This window comes from Pseudorasbora parva, chromosome 8, assembly GCF_024679245.1.
Source record: "Pseudorasbora parva isolate DD20220531a chromosome 8, ASM2467924v1, whole genome shotgun sequence".
In the NCBI taxonomy this organism is placed as follows: domain Eukaryota; kingdom Metazoa; phylum Chordata; class Actinopteri; order Cypriniformes; family Gobionidae; genus Pseudorasbora; species Pseudorasbora parva.
This window is the reverse complement of record NC_090179.1, coordinates 15,948,920-15,963,852: the sequence shown is the minus strand read 5'-3', so window position 1 is coordinate 15,963,852 and position 14,933 is coordinate 15,948,920. Positions and strand designations below refer to the sequence as shown.

Below are 14,933 nucleotides of genomic sequence, written 5' to 3'. Positions count from 1 at the left end.
TTAGCATTTAATTTAGTATCACTGCACATGTATTGGGGTGTACAATAGTGATGATGATGGGATGTGGAGTAGCCTACCATTCATTCACATTAGTAATTGCATGACAATTTGCAAGATTCTTCTTCTTATTTGAGCATGCCATATGCCAACGTCCATATTGATAAATCTCAAAATCACCGTGGTTTGGGGTGTACGCTGGAAATTTGGTATACACACTTTTGATTAATGAGGGCAAATGAGAACATGGATCCATCATTCCTTGTTACCAATGTGCAGGCTGGTGGTGGTGGTGTAATGGTGTGGGGGATGTTTTCTTGGCACACTTTAGGCTTCTTAGTGCCAATTGGGCATCATTTAAATGCCACGGCCTACCTGAGCATTATTTCTTACCATGTCCATCCCTTTATGACCACCATGTACCCATATATATATAGTAAACGCACACACAAACACAAACATGCACGGTATATGCTGTCAAATCATACACACATATTATTATACACACATGCATTTATATATGTATGAAAATGCAAATATTTCTTAAACATATAAAGTGTATTCAGATATGCATAATAATTATACACAGTATGCTACACACATATACGATGTAAACACAAACTTTTATTTTTTATTTTAAGACAAAAGGTTTGAAACTATACACATACAAACACAAATCAAGACCAATGCAAACAGTTGGGGAAAGGCGCTTTCGAAGTGTGACAGCTGACAGGAGTCACAGTCATGTTTGAAGTGTCATTTGATGAGACATCATGGGTGAGGTGTCTGTGTTCGAATTAACAAACTGACAGCTAAAAAGACGAGATATGCTGTTTTACATGACTGACTTTACCTGTTTTATACGCACACGCAAGAAGTTATGCACCGCGTTGAGCCAGGGAAGAAAAAGAGGGCGGGGGAGAGACGGAGAGGCAGGGCCGCCGAGAATGAATGAGAAGGAGGGGGGAGAACTTTGACATCGAGGGCCAGAGGACACGTTTGTAAGACAGTTCAGGATTCAGAGAGAGCAATACAGACTTTAAACTTCTGAAGTCACTAACAACACGCCTGCCCTCCAGGCAGAGGAAAAAGAAAGAGGCGAAAGAAAGAAGAATGAGAGAGTTGATCATCTAGAAAGGGCGCATAACTCTGTGACTGTGGGATTGTGTGTTTGGGAAGCAGAACTTTTGGATTCAGTCTGGATGGGAATTCCTGCTGTGCTTGTCAGACGTGGATTATTCCATGAACGGCTGGATCTTGTTACAGATAAGTAAATGGCGATGACAGCCCTGTTTCGCTTAAAATGGGGACATAAACCTCAAGAGGTCCAGACCAAAACTCCACCACCAGTGACCCATCTGCCCAGCGATGATGATGATGATGACGATACGTTGACAAGAGCTCCAATTCGCAGGAATTCACGCTTTTACCGCTCAATGAGGAAGAAAAAGTTGTCTTCGTCTTCAGACCAACAAGAAAGTGAGAATTGTTTATATATTTGATTTGTTATTAACACTAGAAAACCTTCCATGAACTAGCGTGTAGGCTATGCATTTTATATTCATATGTGAATTGGGCCACTTTTTAACAGCCATTGTGGTAACAAAAGTGTCCAATTTGTTTATATAGCCTATAAAGGAGTAACTTATCTAATTTTAAAACCAGTGGCTTTGCACATTGTGGTTTTGAAGCACAATATATGCTTTGAAACGAATATGTTTATTGTTACCTAGCAAAAAGTGCATCTAAACATAGTGCCTGTATGTTATAAAAAAGTTAGCTAGGGTTTAAGTCTAACACGACTAAATTTACCCTCTGCATTTTACTGGTGTGACCTGAACTGTGAAACACTCTTAAAAATGAAGGTTCTTTATTGGCATCTATGGATTCATGAAGTACCTCTAACTCAGGATCCATGGGATCTTTCCATTATTAAGGTTTAAAAAACTGGTTCTTGACAGGTTCTTTGGGGAACCAACATTTGTTCTTCTTCTTCTCTGGGGTCTCTAAAAACCTGCCCTTTAGGAACATTTATTTTTAAGAGTGAAGCTAAAACCACACATGTATCTCAACAGCACTTTTACACTAACAATGATGCATACTTAATAAGTTACTTGATACATTTCTTGGATTCTTTTCATTTTGATGCTACTAATGAGTGACGGTCGAACAAGTCTTAGAGCCAAAAACATTTAGTGTATTGTAATAGATTAAACACAACTATGACTTGGCAAACCAGTAGGCTACTAGAGATTTTCTGAGAGTGAGAGAGACTGAAAGCACGTGATTTTGCCCTGCGGTAAATCACAAAGTCGAAACTCGTGAAACTGGTTTAATTGTTCACTGTTTGTTTTTTAATTGTTCTGAGAATTATATATGTGCATGTTTTTATGAGCACATGAGCATCTAATGCCGTGTTTATTCACATTACTGAGACCAAATCAACCGTTCTGTATAATCTGAATGAGAAATTCACATTGTGATTTCCTTATTTGTGACTGTTGTTGAGTTTGAGCTTTGCAGATGACAGGATCAAAGATGTCACCATGATGTTGAAACTAGACCTGCTGTTTTATTGTCATGGCAGTCCAACCTAAACTCATAAACAATGAAACTGAAATCCCTTTTATCAGCACACCTATATACACGTCGCAATGAATCAGACATATTCTCTACATATGCTTCAAATGGCTCTTGCCTTTTAGATTTGATCACTGTGCGTTCTGGAATTATTGCACAAAAGTGAAATTAATTGTAATTTGGCCAAGTCTTTAGGATAAAGTTCACTCATGTGAGATCAGCTGCCAATAAAAAGCTGTTGCAAGGACAGTCCCACTTTATGGTGGCAGCCAGATTGAGATCACATGAATATCTGAATATTGTTCACTTTATCTTGATCGCTTTTAGTTGCAAATCAGGACAAATATATATCTGTGTATTAGGGATTGCAACAACTGAAGACTTTTGCTTTTGTGTGATGGTACCTCCACGTCAATAGACCTTATTCGCAGAAGTGCAATCTTTTGATTTATAATGAAATTAAAGTGAGATTGAGGGATAAGCATACATTTCTTGAAAATAAAAGTGAGACTGTGAGGGATAGGCATACATTTCTTCAGTGGATTGTACTGTAATTTAATGTGGTTTTCGATTTTTCTTCTGACGAAACACTGCAAAAATATATTTCCAAGAAATTTCTGTAGACAAAATATGTCCAGACAACACAAGCTGTGGAAAATTATATGTGATCTAGGAGCTTTATACAGCTTTTTACAGTGAATGCCATTGAAAACATGGTAAGTCTATCCCTCACAGCCTCACTTTCATACCTTGCATGGCGCTGCTCCTAATAAGGTCTATAGGTGTTCTCTCTTTCAGCATTTCTCTCAGTGGTGGTTGCTCTACTAACACATGATTCTTAGGCAATCAGTTTTCCATTGACAGTTTTATTAACCCCTCACTTGAGCTGTAAACTACTTCATATTAGTTCATGCAGCAAACAGAAAACACAAGTCAATTTTAGCCTTTTAAGAGCCCTCTAAAATCAGAATATGGCCATATTTGAATGGCCTTTAATGGACATTTTTACCATATTATGTTGTAGTTACAAAATCTAACTGCTAAAGCTAACCAGTAAAATATTATTTTAGATATTTTACTAGTCTGGTCTCAAGAAAAGGTCTCATACCATCATAGTTTTTTTCATCACCACTTAACACACCCAGTATGCACTACAGCATCTTTTGCATATCAACCATTTGTTATGGTTAATGATTGTATTATTCATAGTGCCTCGCCTGTTTTTCAGAGAAAACAGTTTGAAGTGGATGAACATATGAATTTGACTTTGCATATAAAGTCAAGCACACCTAATTTCTTTTGTCATTGAATACCTTTATTTGAAGATAAAACTTCTGAAGAAACATCCGAAGAAAATATGTGCTAAAATCTTCACCATACTACTATTATTATATCCTGAATTGATTCGTAATGATCCTTATTGCCTGTTTGATTAACTGTTTTTTAAATGGTAGATTTGCAATGTGAATTTATGTTCATAGATAGAAATGACATAGGACATACGAGCTACTGTAGCTCAAATTGTTCAAGAAGTGAATGATGGTTCTGATAGAAAGGTGTCAGAATACACCGTGCATTGCTGTTTGTTGTGTATGGGGCTTTACTGCCGCAGATCAGTCAGAGTACCCATGCTGACCCCTGTCTACCGTCAGAAATGGCAACAGTGGGCACGTGAGCATCAGAACTGGACCACAGAGCAATGGAAGAAGGTGGCCTGGTCTGATGAATCACGGATGGCGGGTGTGTGCGTCGCTTACCTGGGGAACACATGGCACCAGGATGCACTATGGGAAGAAGGCAAGCCGGCGGAGGCCGTGTGATGCTTTGGGTAATGTTCTGCTGGGAAACCTTTGGTCCTGCCATCCATGTGGATGTTACTTTGACACGTATCACCTACCTAAGCATTGTTGCAGACCATGTACACCCTTTCATGGAAACAGTATTCCCTGGTGGCTGTGGCCTCTTTCAGCAGGATAATGTGTCCTGCAACAAAGAAAAAATGGTTCAGGAATTGTTTGAGGAGTACAACAATTTGCACTCTTGAGGTGTTGGAGGAGTTTGAGGTGTTGATTTGGTCTCCAAATTCCCCAGATCTCAATCCAATCGAGCATCTGTGGGATGTGCTGAACAAACAAGTTCGATCCATGAAGGCCCCACCTCACAACTTTTAGGACTTAAACGATCTCTTACTAACATCTTGGTGCCAGATACCACAGCACACATTCAGGGGTATAGTGGAGCCTATGCCTCAATGGGTCAGGGCTGTTTTGGCAGCAAAAGGAGGTCCAACACAATACTAGGTCAACTAATTTTAATTTCTAATTCTGTTGCAGAAACAAGCTTCCATAGAAAATTGTGGAGTTACATGCAACCTGCAAATACAACTACATAGAAAGATATTTTATCACTATTTTGTGATGTGGTGAATTATTATTTCTTTTAAAATGGCACTAATTTCAGCACACAGTGCACTTGTGATTCATTGTAGTCCTTTGATGTTTGAGGCACAATGTTAATTTTAAGCTCAACATATTGGTCACTTGACAAATTGACATTAGATGATCACCCAGCATACAATTCTATCTTTCAAAATAAGTCATGCACTGTTTTGGTGTGGTCTTGCAGTTGTCTGTCACTGTATGTGTACATGACGGTGCGAATGTGTGCTGGAATTTCTCACATCTTTTTTTATATGACTGTTTGTTGTGAATATGAAGAGTCAGGGTGTGTGTGTGTGTGTGTGCATGTGTGAGAGAAAATGAGACTTTGGTTGTCAAGGCATTAACTCCTCTGCTGATGTTAAAAGCGAGTGTGTTTGTTTTGACATGCCTCATAAGGTTGTGTAAGTCCAATGTACACCGTCTGTACGGTAATCCCCCAGTCTCGCTGTTCAAAGTCTATGCCGCCTTTTTTCCCCTTACAAACATGGACCAGGAAATAAGTCTCTCTAAAAAAGGTTAATATTTAAAAGCCCTATATTATCAGTGTTTATTTGTAAAGTCTACAACAATAAAACATGGATGGATTTATTTGCTAAATGCAAACCTGACTGTGCTAGTTATTAAAAAAGAAGAAGATTGTAGACAATTGATTGAATTTGCATTTTCATGAAATCTTTGTGCTGAAAGGCATAGTTCCAGCAATTTAAATTGGGTGAACTATCCCTTTTAATGCTTGAAGTTTAGAAATATATTAGTGTGCATAGTTTGACAAATATAAATGATTCCTATGCATGCATACAGTTTTGCTAGTAAAAGAGCTGTTCTTCTTCTTCTTTTGGTCTTGAGTCAGTGAGAACTTGTATGGTGAAAAGCTGTGAGATTTGACACACAGATAGAGGACAGTCTATCTTTAACCAGCAATTTTGGAGTCTAACACAATCTCTCTAGCGCCACCAGCTGAAAAATGTTTTGAATTACCAGCTGACATTTTGAATTCTTTTTAAAACTCATCCTGTAGATAATTCATCAGTTTTAATGACATTTTTACCAAATAATTTTTAGGCCATGCCGATTAAAAACCATGGAATTAATGTTGACCAGTCAAACCCTTCTCGAAAACATCCTAAACCGTTGGTCCAGTTTTCACCAAATTTGATCATTTTCAAACTATGCTGGCAAAAAGTTATGGATTTCATTTCGGTAGACAAACCCGTGTTTTATTTAACATTTCAAAGAATTTTATGGGAAACTGCATCCAAGTCTGTATCCCTGCAAGACTTTGGCACATTGAGACCAAACTTAATATGAGCCATTGGCACCCTACACTGACTACACTATATAAATTAGTAGCGCCACCTTGGTCAAAAGTAAAAAGCAATTATGTCATATTGAAAGTGATGGGTATTTATGGGTTCAATTTTGCAGTAGGTCTGAAGCTCGCTGCCATGCTTGCTCATCATTTTGCCTCTTTTTGCCTCTTGGCACCTTAATTATTGTTTTAAACAGCTATATTTTATAATTATTTTTGTATGACGCAAGAGTCCAGAATACTCTACTACTATGGTTTTTTGAATATTAGCCTTTCATGAAGTATGTAATAGAGCTGTTTGTGAATGTAAAAGTTGTAAGGTCGAAAGTGCAAGATAAAGCTATTGTCTCCCAAAAGAAAGAATCAACTCTGATCTGCCTTAACTAGTCGTTTGTATTTCGAATCTCACTGTGTGATGGCTCTACGTCACTAGAAAATACATTTGCAATACACCTTTAAACGTTTAGTTCTACTAATCAAATGGTGATTAATAATGATAATGAATAATGTAAAAAACATTTCTTCCACAATACCATGAGGTGTTACCACATTAAAGGTGCACTGTGTAGCATTTTTTCAGTAAAATACTCCCGGTTTCCGTTTTTTGTTTTATTTGGCAGAAGCGCTTTACTCTTAGCAGTGTCAAGTGTGTCACTTGTTCAATTGTCACAGCAGCTGCTGAGCGAACATACAGAGTAACGTCATAACATCATTTTAAACACACTAAAATGTATTTAATATGATATTCAGAGCTGCGTTACCTCATACTCATGACCGGAAAAGTGAAAATGGTGCCGGCGTCTGTGTCCCGTCATAATAAAAGTCCTGCTGCCCGCGAGTCGTGTGTTTGCGTAACAATTGCTCCAGCGGCCTTGCTCAACTCCTCAACACTCGGTCCTGCTCTGCTTCACACTACAGTAACGTTAATAACCGCATGCATCAACATGATTTCTGCCCGAGTCCTATTTTCCACCGGCTGTGAGGTGAACTAGGCGTCATCAAACTACGCCTTTGTTTTAAATATCGGCACCCTCTAGCAGACATAAAAATGACATAGTGTAGTTTTAATCCATGGTGAGTGTTTATGATTTTTGGGCTTCATTCATGTAACAATGGTTTCTTCTAGTTTCCGTGTTGGCACTGTTTGATCTGATATCTGTGATTTATAGCAGAGAATGCTGCCCTGATCGCTTCCCACTAGATGTTATCAATTCTGTGGGGAATTCTGTGCTGTGTAGAAACATCTCATGTGATCGAGATTGGCCCGTGTAAGAGCTTGCTCTGTTCTCTCTATTAATGTGCCAAGCTGATAAACGGTCCACGCTTCACAGCTCAAAAGAGAAGCGTGGTTCCGTTCCGGCGATGGAGGTTTGGCTTAAATAACTAGTTCTTCCAGTGTTTCATCATTGGATTCACACTTAGATTGATATGGTAACATCAATGTCTTCATTACTGTCTTTTCAGTGTCTACGATCTCTGAGCTTTAGGAAGCCTCCGGAGCTGAAGTTCAGTTTTGGTAATTGACAATTAGCTTCTAAACCTGCAGACCAATCACCACAGACTAGGCCGTCTGGCCAATCAGAGCAGAGGCTAGGCTAGCGGAAAGGAAGGATTTAGAGAGACTGAATCTCCAGACGAGTTTGAGAATCATTGAAAAAGGTGGTGATGTGTAATGTATATTATGAGAAAATGCCTTTGCATGTCAACCTTTTGTAGTAGACTTCGACAACAAATCAGGAGCCTTTGACATTGCATAATAGGGGCCTTTTAAAAACATCATCCCAGAAGACACCTCATAATGTTGAATGTCCAGGAAGCTAACACTTTCTGCCCTTTTGAGTTGTTTAAAATGTTTTGGGTATTAATATGATTCCATTTGTATAGTTTCATAATTTTGAAAGCTCTGATAATATTCTAAAATGTAGAAAAGAGTCATAATAAAGACTGGGTAGGTTTTTCAACTTTTTACTGGTAGTGTACATTATATAAAAGTGGCTATGTATTCAATAACAGGGCAGTTATGCATCACAACCAAAGTATTGTGTGTTACATAACATATTTTTAAAACAGTCTAGACTTATTAGTCTAGCAATAGCGCGAACCATAGGTAGTCAGTGTACCATATGTTTTGCGGATTTGCTCAAACAATGCATAGCACAAACACTTTTTAAACTCTGGATGCATCAGGTTTCACTCAAATTGCAATGCCTGCTGGGAAAACAACCCCATTCATTTACTGCTCCAGATCTGGTGACACTTTTGGAAACTGGGTTTAAAGCAAATTATTAACCAATGTACAGTGCAATCATAAAGTAACTTTAGCATCACATTATGATAAGATAATTTGACCCAATCTAGCCTGTCCTAATCTGTATTTTAGGAGTTCTTATTTGAGCTGACATCTGTTTGAACTATCACCAGTAGCAAACATGAGGTCGGTTTGTCAGCCAGGAGTGGTTCAAATAACATGAAAAAATGTAGACTACATGTAGGAGGAGCACGGTCATGCTGACTGCAGAAGCATAGTGCACGACACAAAGTAAATGTAATGAAATAAAACAAACAAATCAATTCACTTACAAACAATGCAGGACATTGAGCCGAATGCTGAGGTGTAATACTTGGTGTTAGAGGGTTGTTCAAATCCTTAACCTTAAGTATGAGCAATAGTATTAGTGCTGTTTGCATATCATGTTCCCAAGTGATATAAATGTCCCGAACACACAGTAAAGCAGCACAGTAGATTTCACAGAGGTTAAAGTTTAACATTCTGAGACAAGTCTGTCAAGTGCTCTAAAGAGTAGTGTTGATGCATGGATCAATATTTATCTAAGTAGTCTGACAAACATGCTTTGCGATCATCCTAGTTAGCTCATGGTCCAGGCACACAAATAGCACTGCACTGTGAGGACGGCGCTTGGTCAAGAGAGCAGCTAAGGGAAACAGTGTAACGAGGTAATGAAGCATTTGGATGCATCATTTGTTCGTGAGACTTCAGAATTTGCAGAGGAGACAAATTCAGGGGGAAACTAGACAGACTTTCTACACACACACACACACACACACACACACACACACACACACACACACACACACACACACACACACACACACACACACACACAAATACTGAAAGTTCCATTTGAGGCCCCTGTTACACATTCCTGTGCCCACAAAGTTTCAGGCAGCACAGCCAGCATTCACAATGGGCCCTCTGTGTTTATATATGAGTGTGTATGTGTATGTGTGTGTTTGATTTCTCAGTGTGTGTTTGTGTGGTAACAAGTGAATGACCAGTATTTTGTTATGTCTGTAATGAAGTACTTTCTTGGCAGTGACATTCATCAACTCAATAGCTTGTAGCCAAACAATTGGTTTTACTTGTCTCTGATACCATATAAAGTCTACTTCTGTTTTCCTTCTTATGAAAACATTTTATACTGTCTTACTGTGCTTGTCCCAGGGACTGTCACGCAAGATGGGTTTAGTTCAATTCAATTTAGTTCTGTTCCACTCAAATGTGTCCGAACTCTATGATGTCCATTTATTAACCTAATCCACTCCCGTTCTGTCCATCAGGCCCTTCCTCCTCTCCTAAACCGGCAGTGGATCCCGCCTCCTACAACAGACTCAGCCCCTCTGCAGCGAATCGACTCTCACCCTCTCCCAGAATGCCAAAGTTAGTACACACAAACACATCTATCTATCTATCTATCTATCTATCTATCTATCTATCTATCTATCTATCTATCTATCTATCTATCTATCTATCTATCTGTCTATCTGTCTATCTGTCTATCTGTCTATCTGTCTATCTATCTATCTATCTATCTATCTATCTATCTATCTATCTATCTATCTATCTGTCTGTCTGTCTGTCTGTCTGTCTGTCTGTCTGTCTGTCTGTCTGTCTGTGTCTGTCTGTCTGTCTGTCTGTCTTTGATCTATGTCTGTCTGTCTGTCTGTCTGTTTTCGCTCTATGTCTGTCTGTCTGTCTGTCTTCGATCTATGTCTGTCTGTCTTCGATCTATGTCTGTCTGTCTGTCTGTCTTCGATCTATGTCTGTCTGTCTGTCTGTCTGTCTGTCTGTCTGTCTTCGATCTATGTCTGTCTGTCTTCGATCTATGTCTGTCTGTCTGTCTGTCTTTGATCTATGTCTGTCTGTCTGTCTGTCTGTCTATCTGTCTGTCTGTTTTCGCTCTATGTCTGTCTGTCTGTCTGTCTTCGATCTCTGTCTGTCTGTCTGTCTGTCTTCGATCTATGTCTGTCTGTCTTCGATCTATGTCTGTCTTCGATCTATGTCTGTCTGTCTTTGATCTATGTCTGTCTGTCTGTCTTTGATCTATGTCTGTCTGTCTGTCTGTCTGTCTTCAATCTATGTCTGTTTGTCTTCGATCTATGTCTGTCTGTCTATCTTCTATTTTTGTCTGTCTTCTATCTTTGTCTGTCTGTCTTCTATTTTTGTCTGTCAGTCTGAGTGTCTGTCTTCTATCTTTGTCTGTCTATCTTCTATCTTTGTCTGTCTATCTTCTATCTATGTCTGTCTGTCTTCTATCTATATCTTTCTGTCTTCTATAAATGTCTGTCTGTCTGTCTTCTATCTATGTCTGTCTGTCTGTCTGTCTGTCTTCGATCTATGTCTGTCTGTCTTCGATCTATGTCTGTCTGTCTTTGATCTATGTCTGTCTGTCTGTCTGTCTGTCTGTCTGTCTGTCTGTCTGTCTGTCTATCTGTCTGTCTGTTTTCGCTCTATGTCTGTCTGTCTGTCTGTCTTCGATCTCTGTCTGTCTGTCTGTCTGTCTTCGATCTATGTCTGTCTGTCTTCGATCTATGTCTGTCTTCGATCTATGTCTGTCTGTCTGTCTTTGATCTATGTCTGTCTTTGATCTATGTCTGTCTTCGATCTATGTCTGTCTGTCTTTGATCTATGTCTGTCTGTCTGTCTTTGATCTATGTCTGTCTGTCTGTCTGTCTGTCTGTCTTCAATCTATGTCTGTTTGTCTTCGATCTATGTCTGTCTGTCTATCTTCTATTTTTGTCTGTCTGTCTGTCTTCTATCTTTGTCTGTCTGTCTTCTATTTTTGTCTGTCAGTCTGAGTGTCTGTCTTCTATCTATGTCTGTCTGTCTTCTATCTATATCTTTCTGTCTTCTATAAATGTCTGTCTGTCTGTCTTCTATCTATGTCTGTCTGTCTGTCTGTCTGTCTTCTATCTTTGTCTTCTGTCTTCTATCTATGTCTGTCTGTCTGTCTTCTATCTATATCTTTCTGTCTGTCTGTCTTTCTGTCTTCTGTCTTCTATCTATGCCTGTCTGTCTTCTGTCTGTATGTCTGTCTGTCTTCTGTCTTCTATCTATGTCTGTCTTCTGTCTTATATCTATGCCTGTCTGTCTTCTGTCTGTCTGTCTTTCTGTCTTTCTGTCTTTGTCATCTGTCTTCTATCTATGTCTGTCTGTCTGCTGTCTATATCTTTGTCTGTCTGTCTGTCTGTCTGTCTGTCTGTCTGTCTGTCTGTCTTTGTCTTCTGTCTTCTATCTATGTCTGTCTGTCTTTGTCTTCTGTCTTCTATCTATGTCTGTCTGTCTGTCTTCTATCTATGTCTGTCTGTCTGTCTGTCTTTTATCTATATCTTTCTGTCTTCTGTTTGTCTTTGTCTTCTGTCTATCTGTCTGTCTGTCTGTCTGTCTGTCTTCTGTCTTCTATCTATGTCTGTCTGTCTTCTGTCTATATCTTTGTCTGTCTGTCTGTCTGTCTGTCTTTGTCTTCTGTCTTCTATTTATGTCTGTCTGTCTGTCTGTCTGTCTGTCTGTCTGTCTGTCTGTCTGTCTTCTATCTATATCTTTCTGTCTTCTGTCTGTCTTTGTCTGTCTGTCTTCTATCTTTGTCTGTCTGTCTGTCTTCTGTCTTTTATCTATGTCTGTCTGTCTGTCTTCTATCTATATCTTTCTGTCTTCTGTCTATATCTTTGTCTGTCTGTCTGTCTTTGTCTGTCTGTCTGTCTGTCTGTCTGTCGTAGGCTGTATGATTGTATTGTGGTGTTTGTTTGTGAGTTATTGTGTGGTGTGATCTATAATTCAACTCCATATCGCATCATTTACAAAGGATGAGAGAATATTTGTCTGTGTGTGAGTGTGGGTGGAAGAGTTTAGAGTTGAGAACTGTGTGTTTGTGTGTGTGTGTGTGTGTGTGGGGGGGTGACTTTGTGTTTGGGCTTGGCCGTGTTTCTGGTTGTGTTCATGTGGTCAGTAACAACATGAGCATTCAGTTGTGTGTGTGTTTGCAGAGAACACCCAATCTGTGAGCGAGAATCCAATATTTCAAGAAGGCTATGCACTTCTGCAAACATCTCTTTATTTAAATATAAAAAATATTTTTGTTTCTTTATCAGTGCACCTTTTCGCTCTGTAATCTCGTTGCCGGGCAACGGGAGCACTGGGCTGGGAGGAGTTCGCTCTCGGTCTCCGTTGGCGATGCCTGGAGATTGGACGCGTAGACAAGAAATGGAAGAGCTGAGTGAACGGACGACAAGTGCCTGCACTATGCAGGACAAAGACATTCACACCGCTGCCGACCCCGACAACATCACACTCCGGTAAGAGACCACAGTCAGGACACTGTATAGTAGAACTTCATTTTGTACTTTTTTTTTTTTTTGTGTAACTTGAATAACTTAAGTCTGTGTGCACATGTTGATCTATAAACAGTACATGCATTCATGGAAGGTAATATGCTACTTTTGGCAGTTAATATGCAGCAAATAGTCCTGCTGTATAACAAACTTTAAAATGAAAAATATTTTATGAAGTCTCTCAATTAGTATGAACTGTAGTAACAATAATTATGCAAAATCTGATGAAAAATAGGATGTTAAAAATTACTAAACGCTGCTTGGAATGTCATTTCATATCTACCCATGCATGAATAAATATGCATGTATATATGTATAGTTGCATGTACATTAGCTTGTGCAGTATGTCAGATTTTAACATTTGCATGTGTGCTGTATTACTCAAATAGGACTCACGCTACTCATGGATTTGACTTATTTAGGTCTGTCAGGGTTAAAATGTAATAAAGGGAAAAGTATTCCCCTCATTTAGAAACAAAAGTAGGACTTAAAACAGCTGTAGGGTGTTTTGAGAGCAGGCTGACATGTTCTCATTTTGGTACACACACACAAATACATACCCACACACACACATTTCCTCTTATCTCTTCTAGTCACTGATTTATTAGAATTTTTGTCTTTTTCAGGCTGGTGAGGAATGGTGACAGTCCGCAGAAGATGGCAGTAGAGAATTCCTGCCGCAATCTCAACATCGTGAAGAGTGTCGGTGAGTGAAAACACACACACACACACACACACACACACACACACACACACACACACACACACACACACACACACACACACACACACACACACAGGACGAGAGGGAGGCTGATGTGCTGTAACATTGCATGCTAATGTATTTGGCTTAAGCTGAACCGTGTAGGCAACTTTATTTGCAATTGAATTTACAGCATGGGTTTATGTGCTGGATGTGTACAAGACGTATGTGTGTGTTAGTGTGTGTGTAGGATGAAGGCAGGTGGAGTGTGTGGGTGATGTCTTTTTAAATATATGCTGGAATGACAGCGAGAGAGAGAGAGAGTTATCCGCTTTCTTCGCCAACGCAACATCATTTTCTATCATCTCTATTTCCCTCATCATCTGTCTATTTCTCTTTCCTCTATCTGCATCCAGTTCTCCCTTCTTCACTTTGCCTCCAATCCACTTTCTTCCTAAGTTCTCGTCTTCTTTCTTCCCCTTTTTGTAGCTTCTTCTGTCAACTCCTGATTTCTTTTTTTGTCACCATTTCATTCCTCTTCTCATCTCATCTTTTTTCGAAATGTCTCTCATTTGGTTTTATTTATCTGCTCTCAGCGCTGTCATGTCTCCTCTCTTCTTGTCCTCTTTTCTCATAATTATCACATCTTGCTGTCTATTATCACTTTTTCATAATTATACAATCATGCAGTTTTTGAGTGGCTGCATCAGTTCTTGTACCAAAAAATCTATCAGAAGTTATCAGCAATATATGTTCATATTTAGTCTTTTATACATGTCAAATGAAAATGTATGGCTAATATACATTTAAAAATACATTGTATGTAAATATACAAAAAAACAACCTGACATACCAGGAATATATATTCATAATGCATGTAAAAAAGATATATTTTGAATATAGTTATTAATTATATATTTAAAATCAAAATGTAGGTCCAAAATATATTTTAAAAATACATTCTATGTAAATAAACAACAAAAACAAATATCAGAATAAATCAGGAATATATTCATATCATAATGTATGGTTAATACATATTAAAAAATGCATTGTATGCAAATATATAAAAACAACCAGAAATATCAGGAATATATATTCATAATACATATAATTATTAAATATATTCCAAATTTATTTTTTTACATTTTAAATCACAATGTATGCAAAAAATATATTGTAAAAAGAAATGTCTGCAGAAACCAGGAATATTTCAGCGACCCATTGATCATTTATATCGTTATTCATAATCTCTTTCATACTCTCTCTTCTCACC

General features: G+C 38.5%; 1 protein-coding gene across 1 annotated transcript in view; it reads left to right on the top strand.

Annotated features, from left to right (window-relative positions):
* The first annotated feature begins 975 nt into the window (after positions 1-975).
* ngef (neuronal guanine nucleotide exchange factor) overlaps positions 976-14,933 on the top strand; it is a 37,425-nt gene continuing 23,467 nt past the window's right edge. The window contains exons 1-4 of the mRNA XM_067450207.1: positions 976-1,476; positions 9,907-10,006; positions 12,715-12,918; positions 13,581-13,660. Of these exons, the coding sequence (XP_067306308.1) occupies positions 1,272-1,476; positions 9,907-10,006; positions 12,715-12,918; positions 13,581-13,660 (589 nt within the window). The 5' untranslated portion in view covers positions 976-1,271. The remainder of the gene's footprint in view (positions 1,477-9,906; positions 10,007-12,714; positions 12,919-13,580; positions 13,661-14,933) is intronic.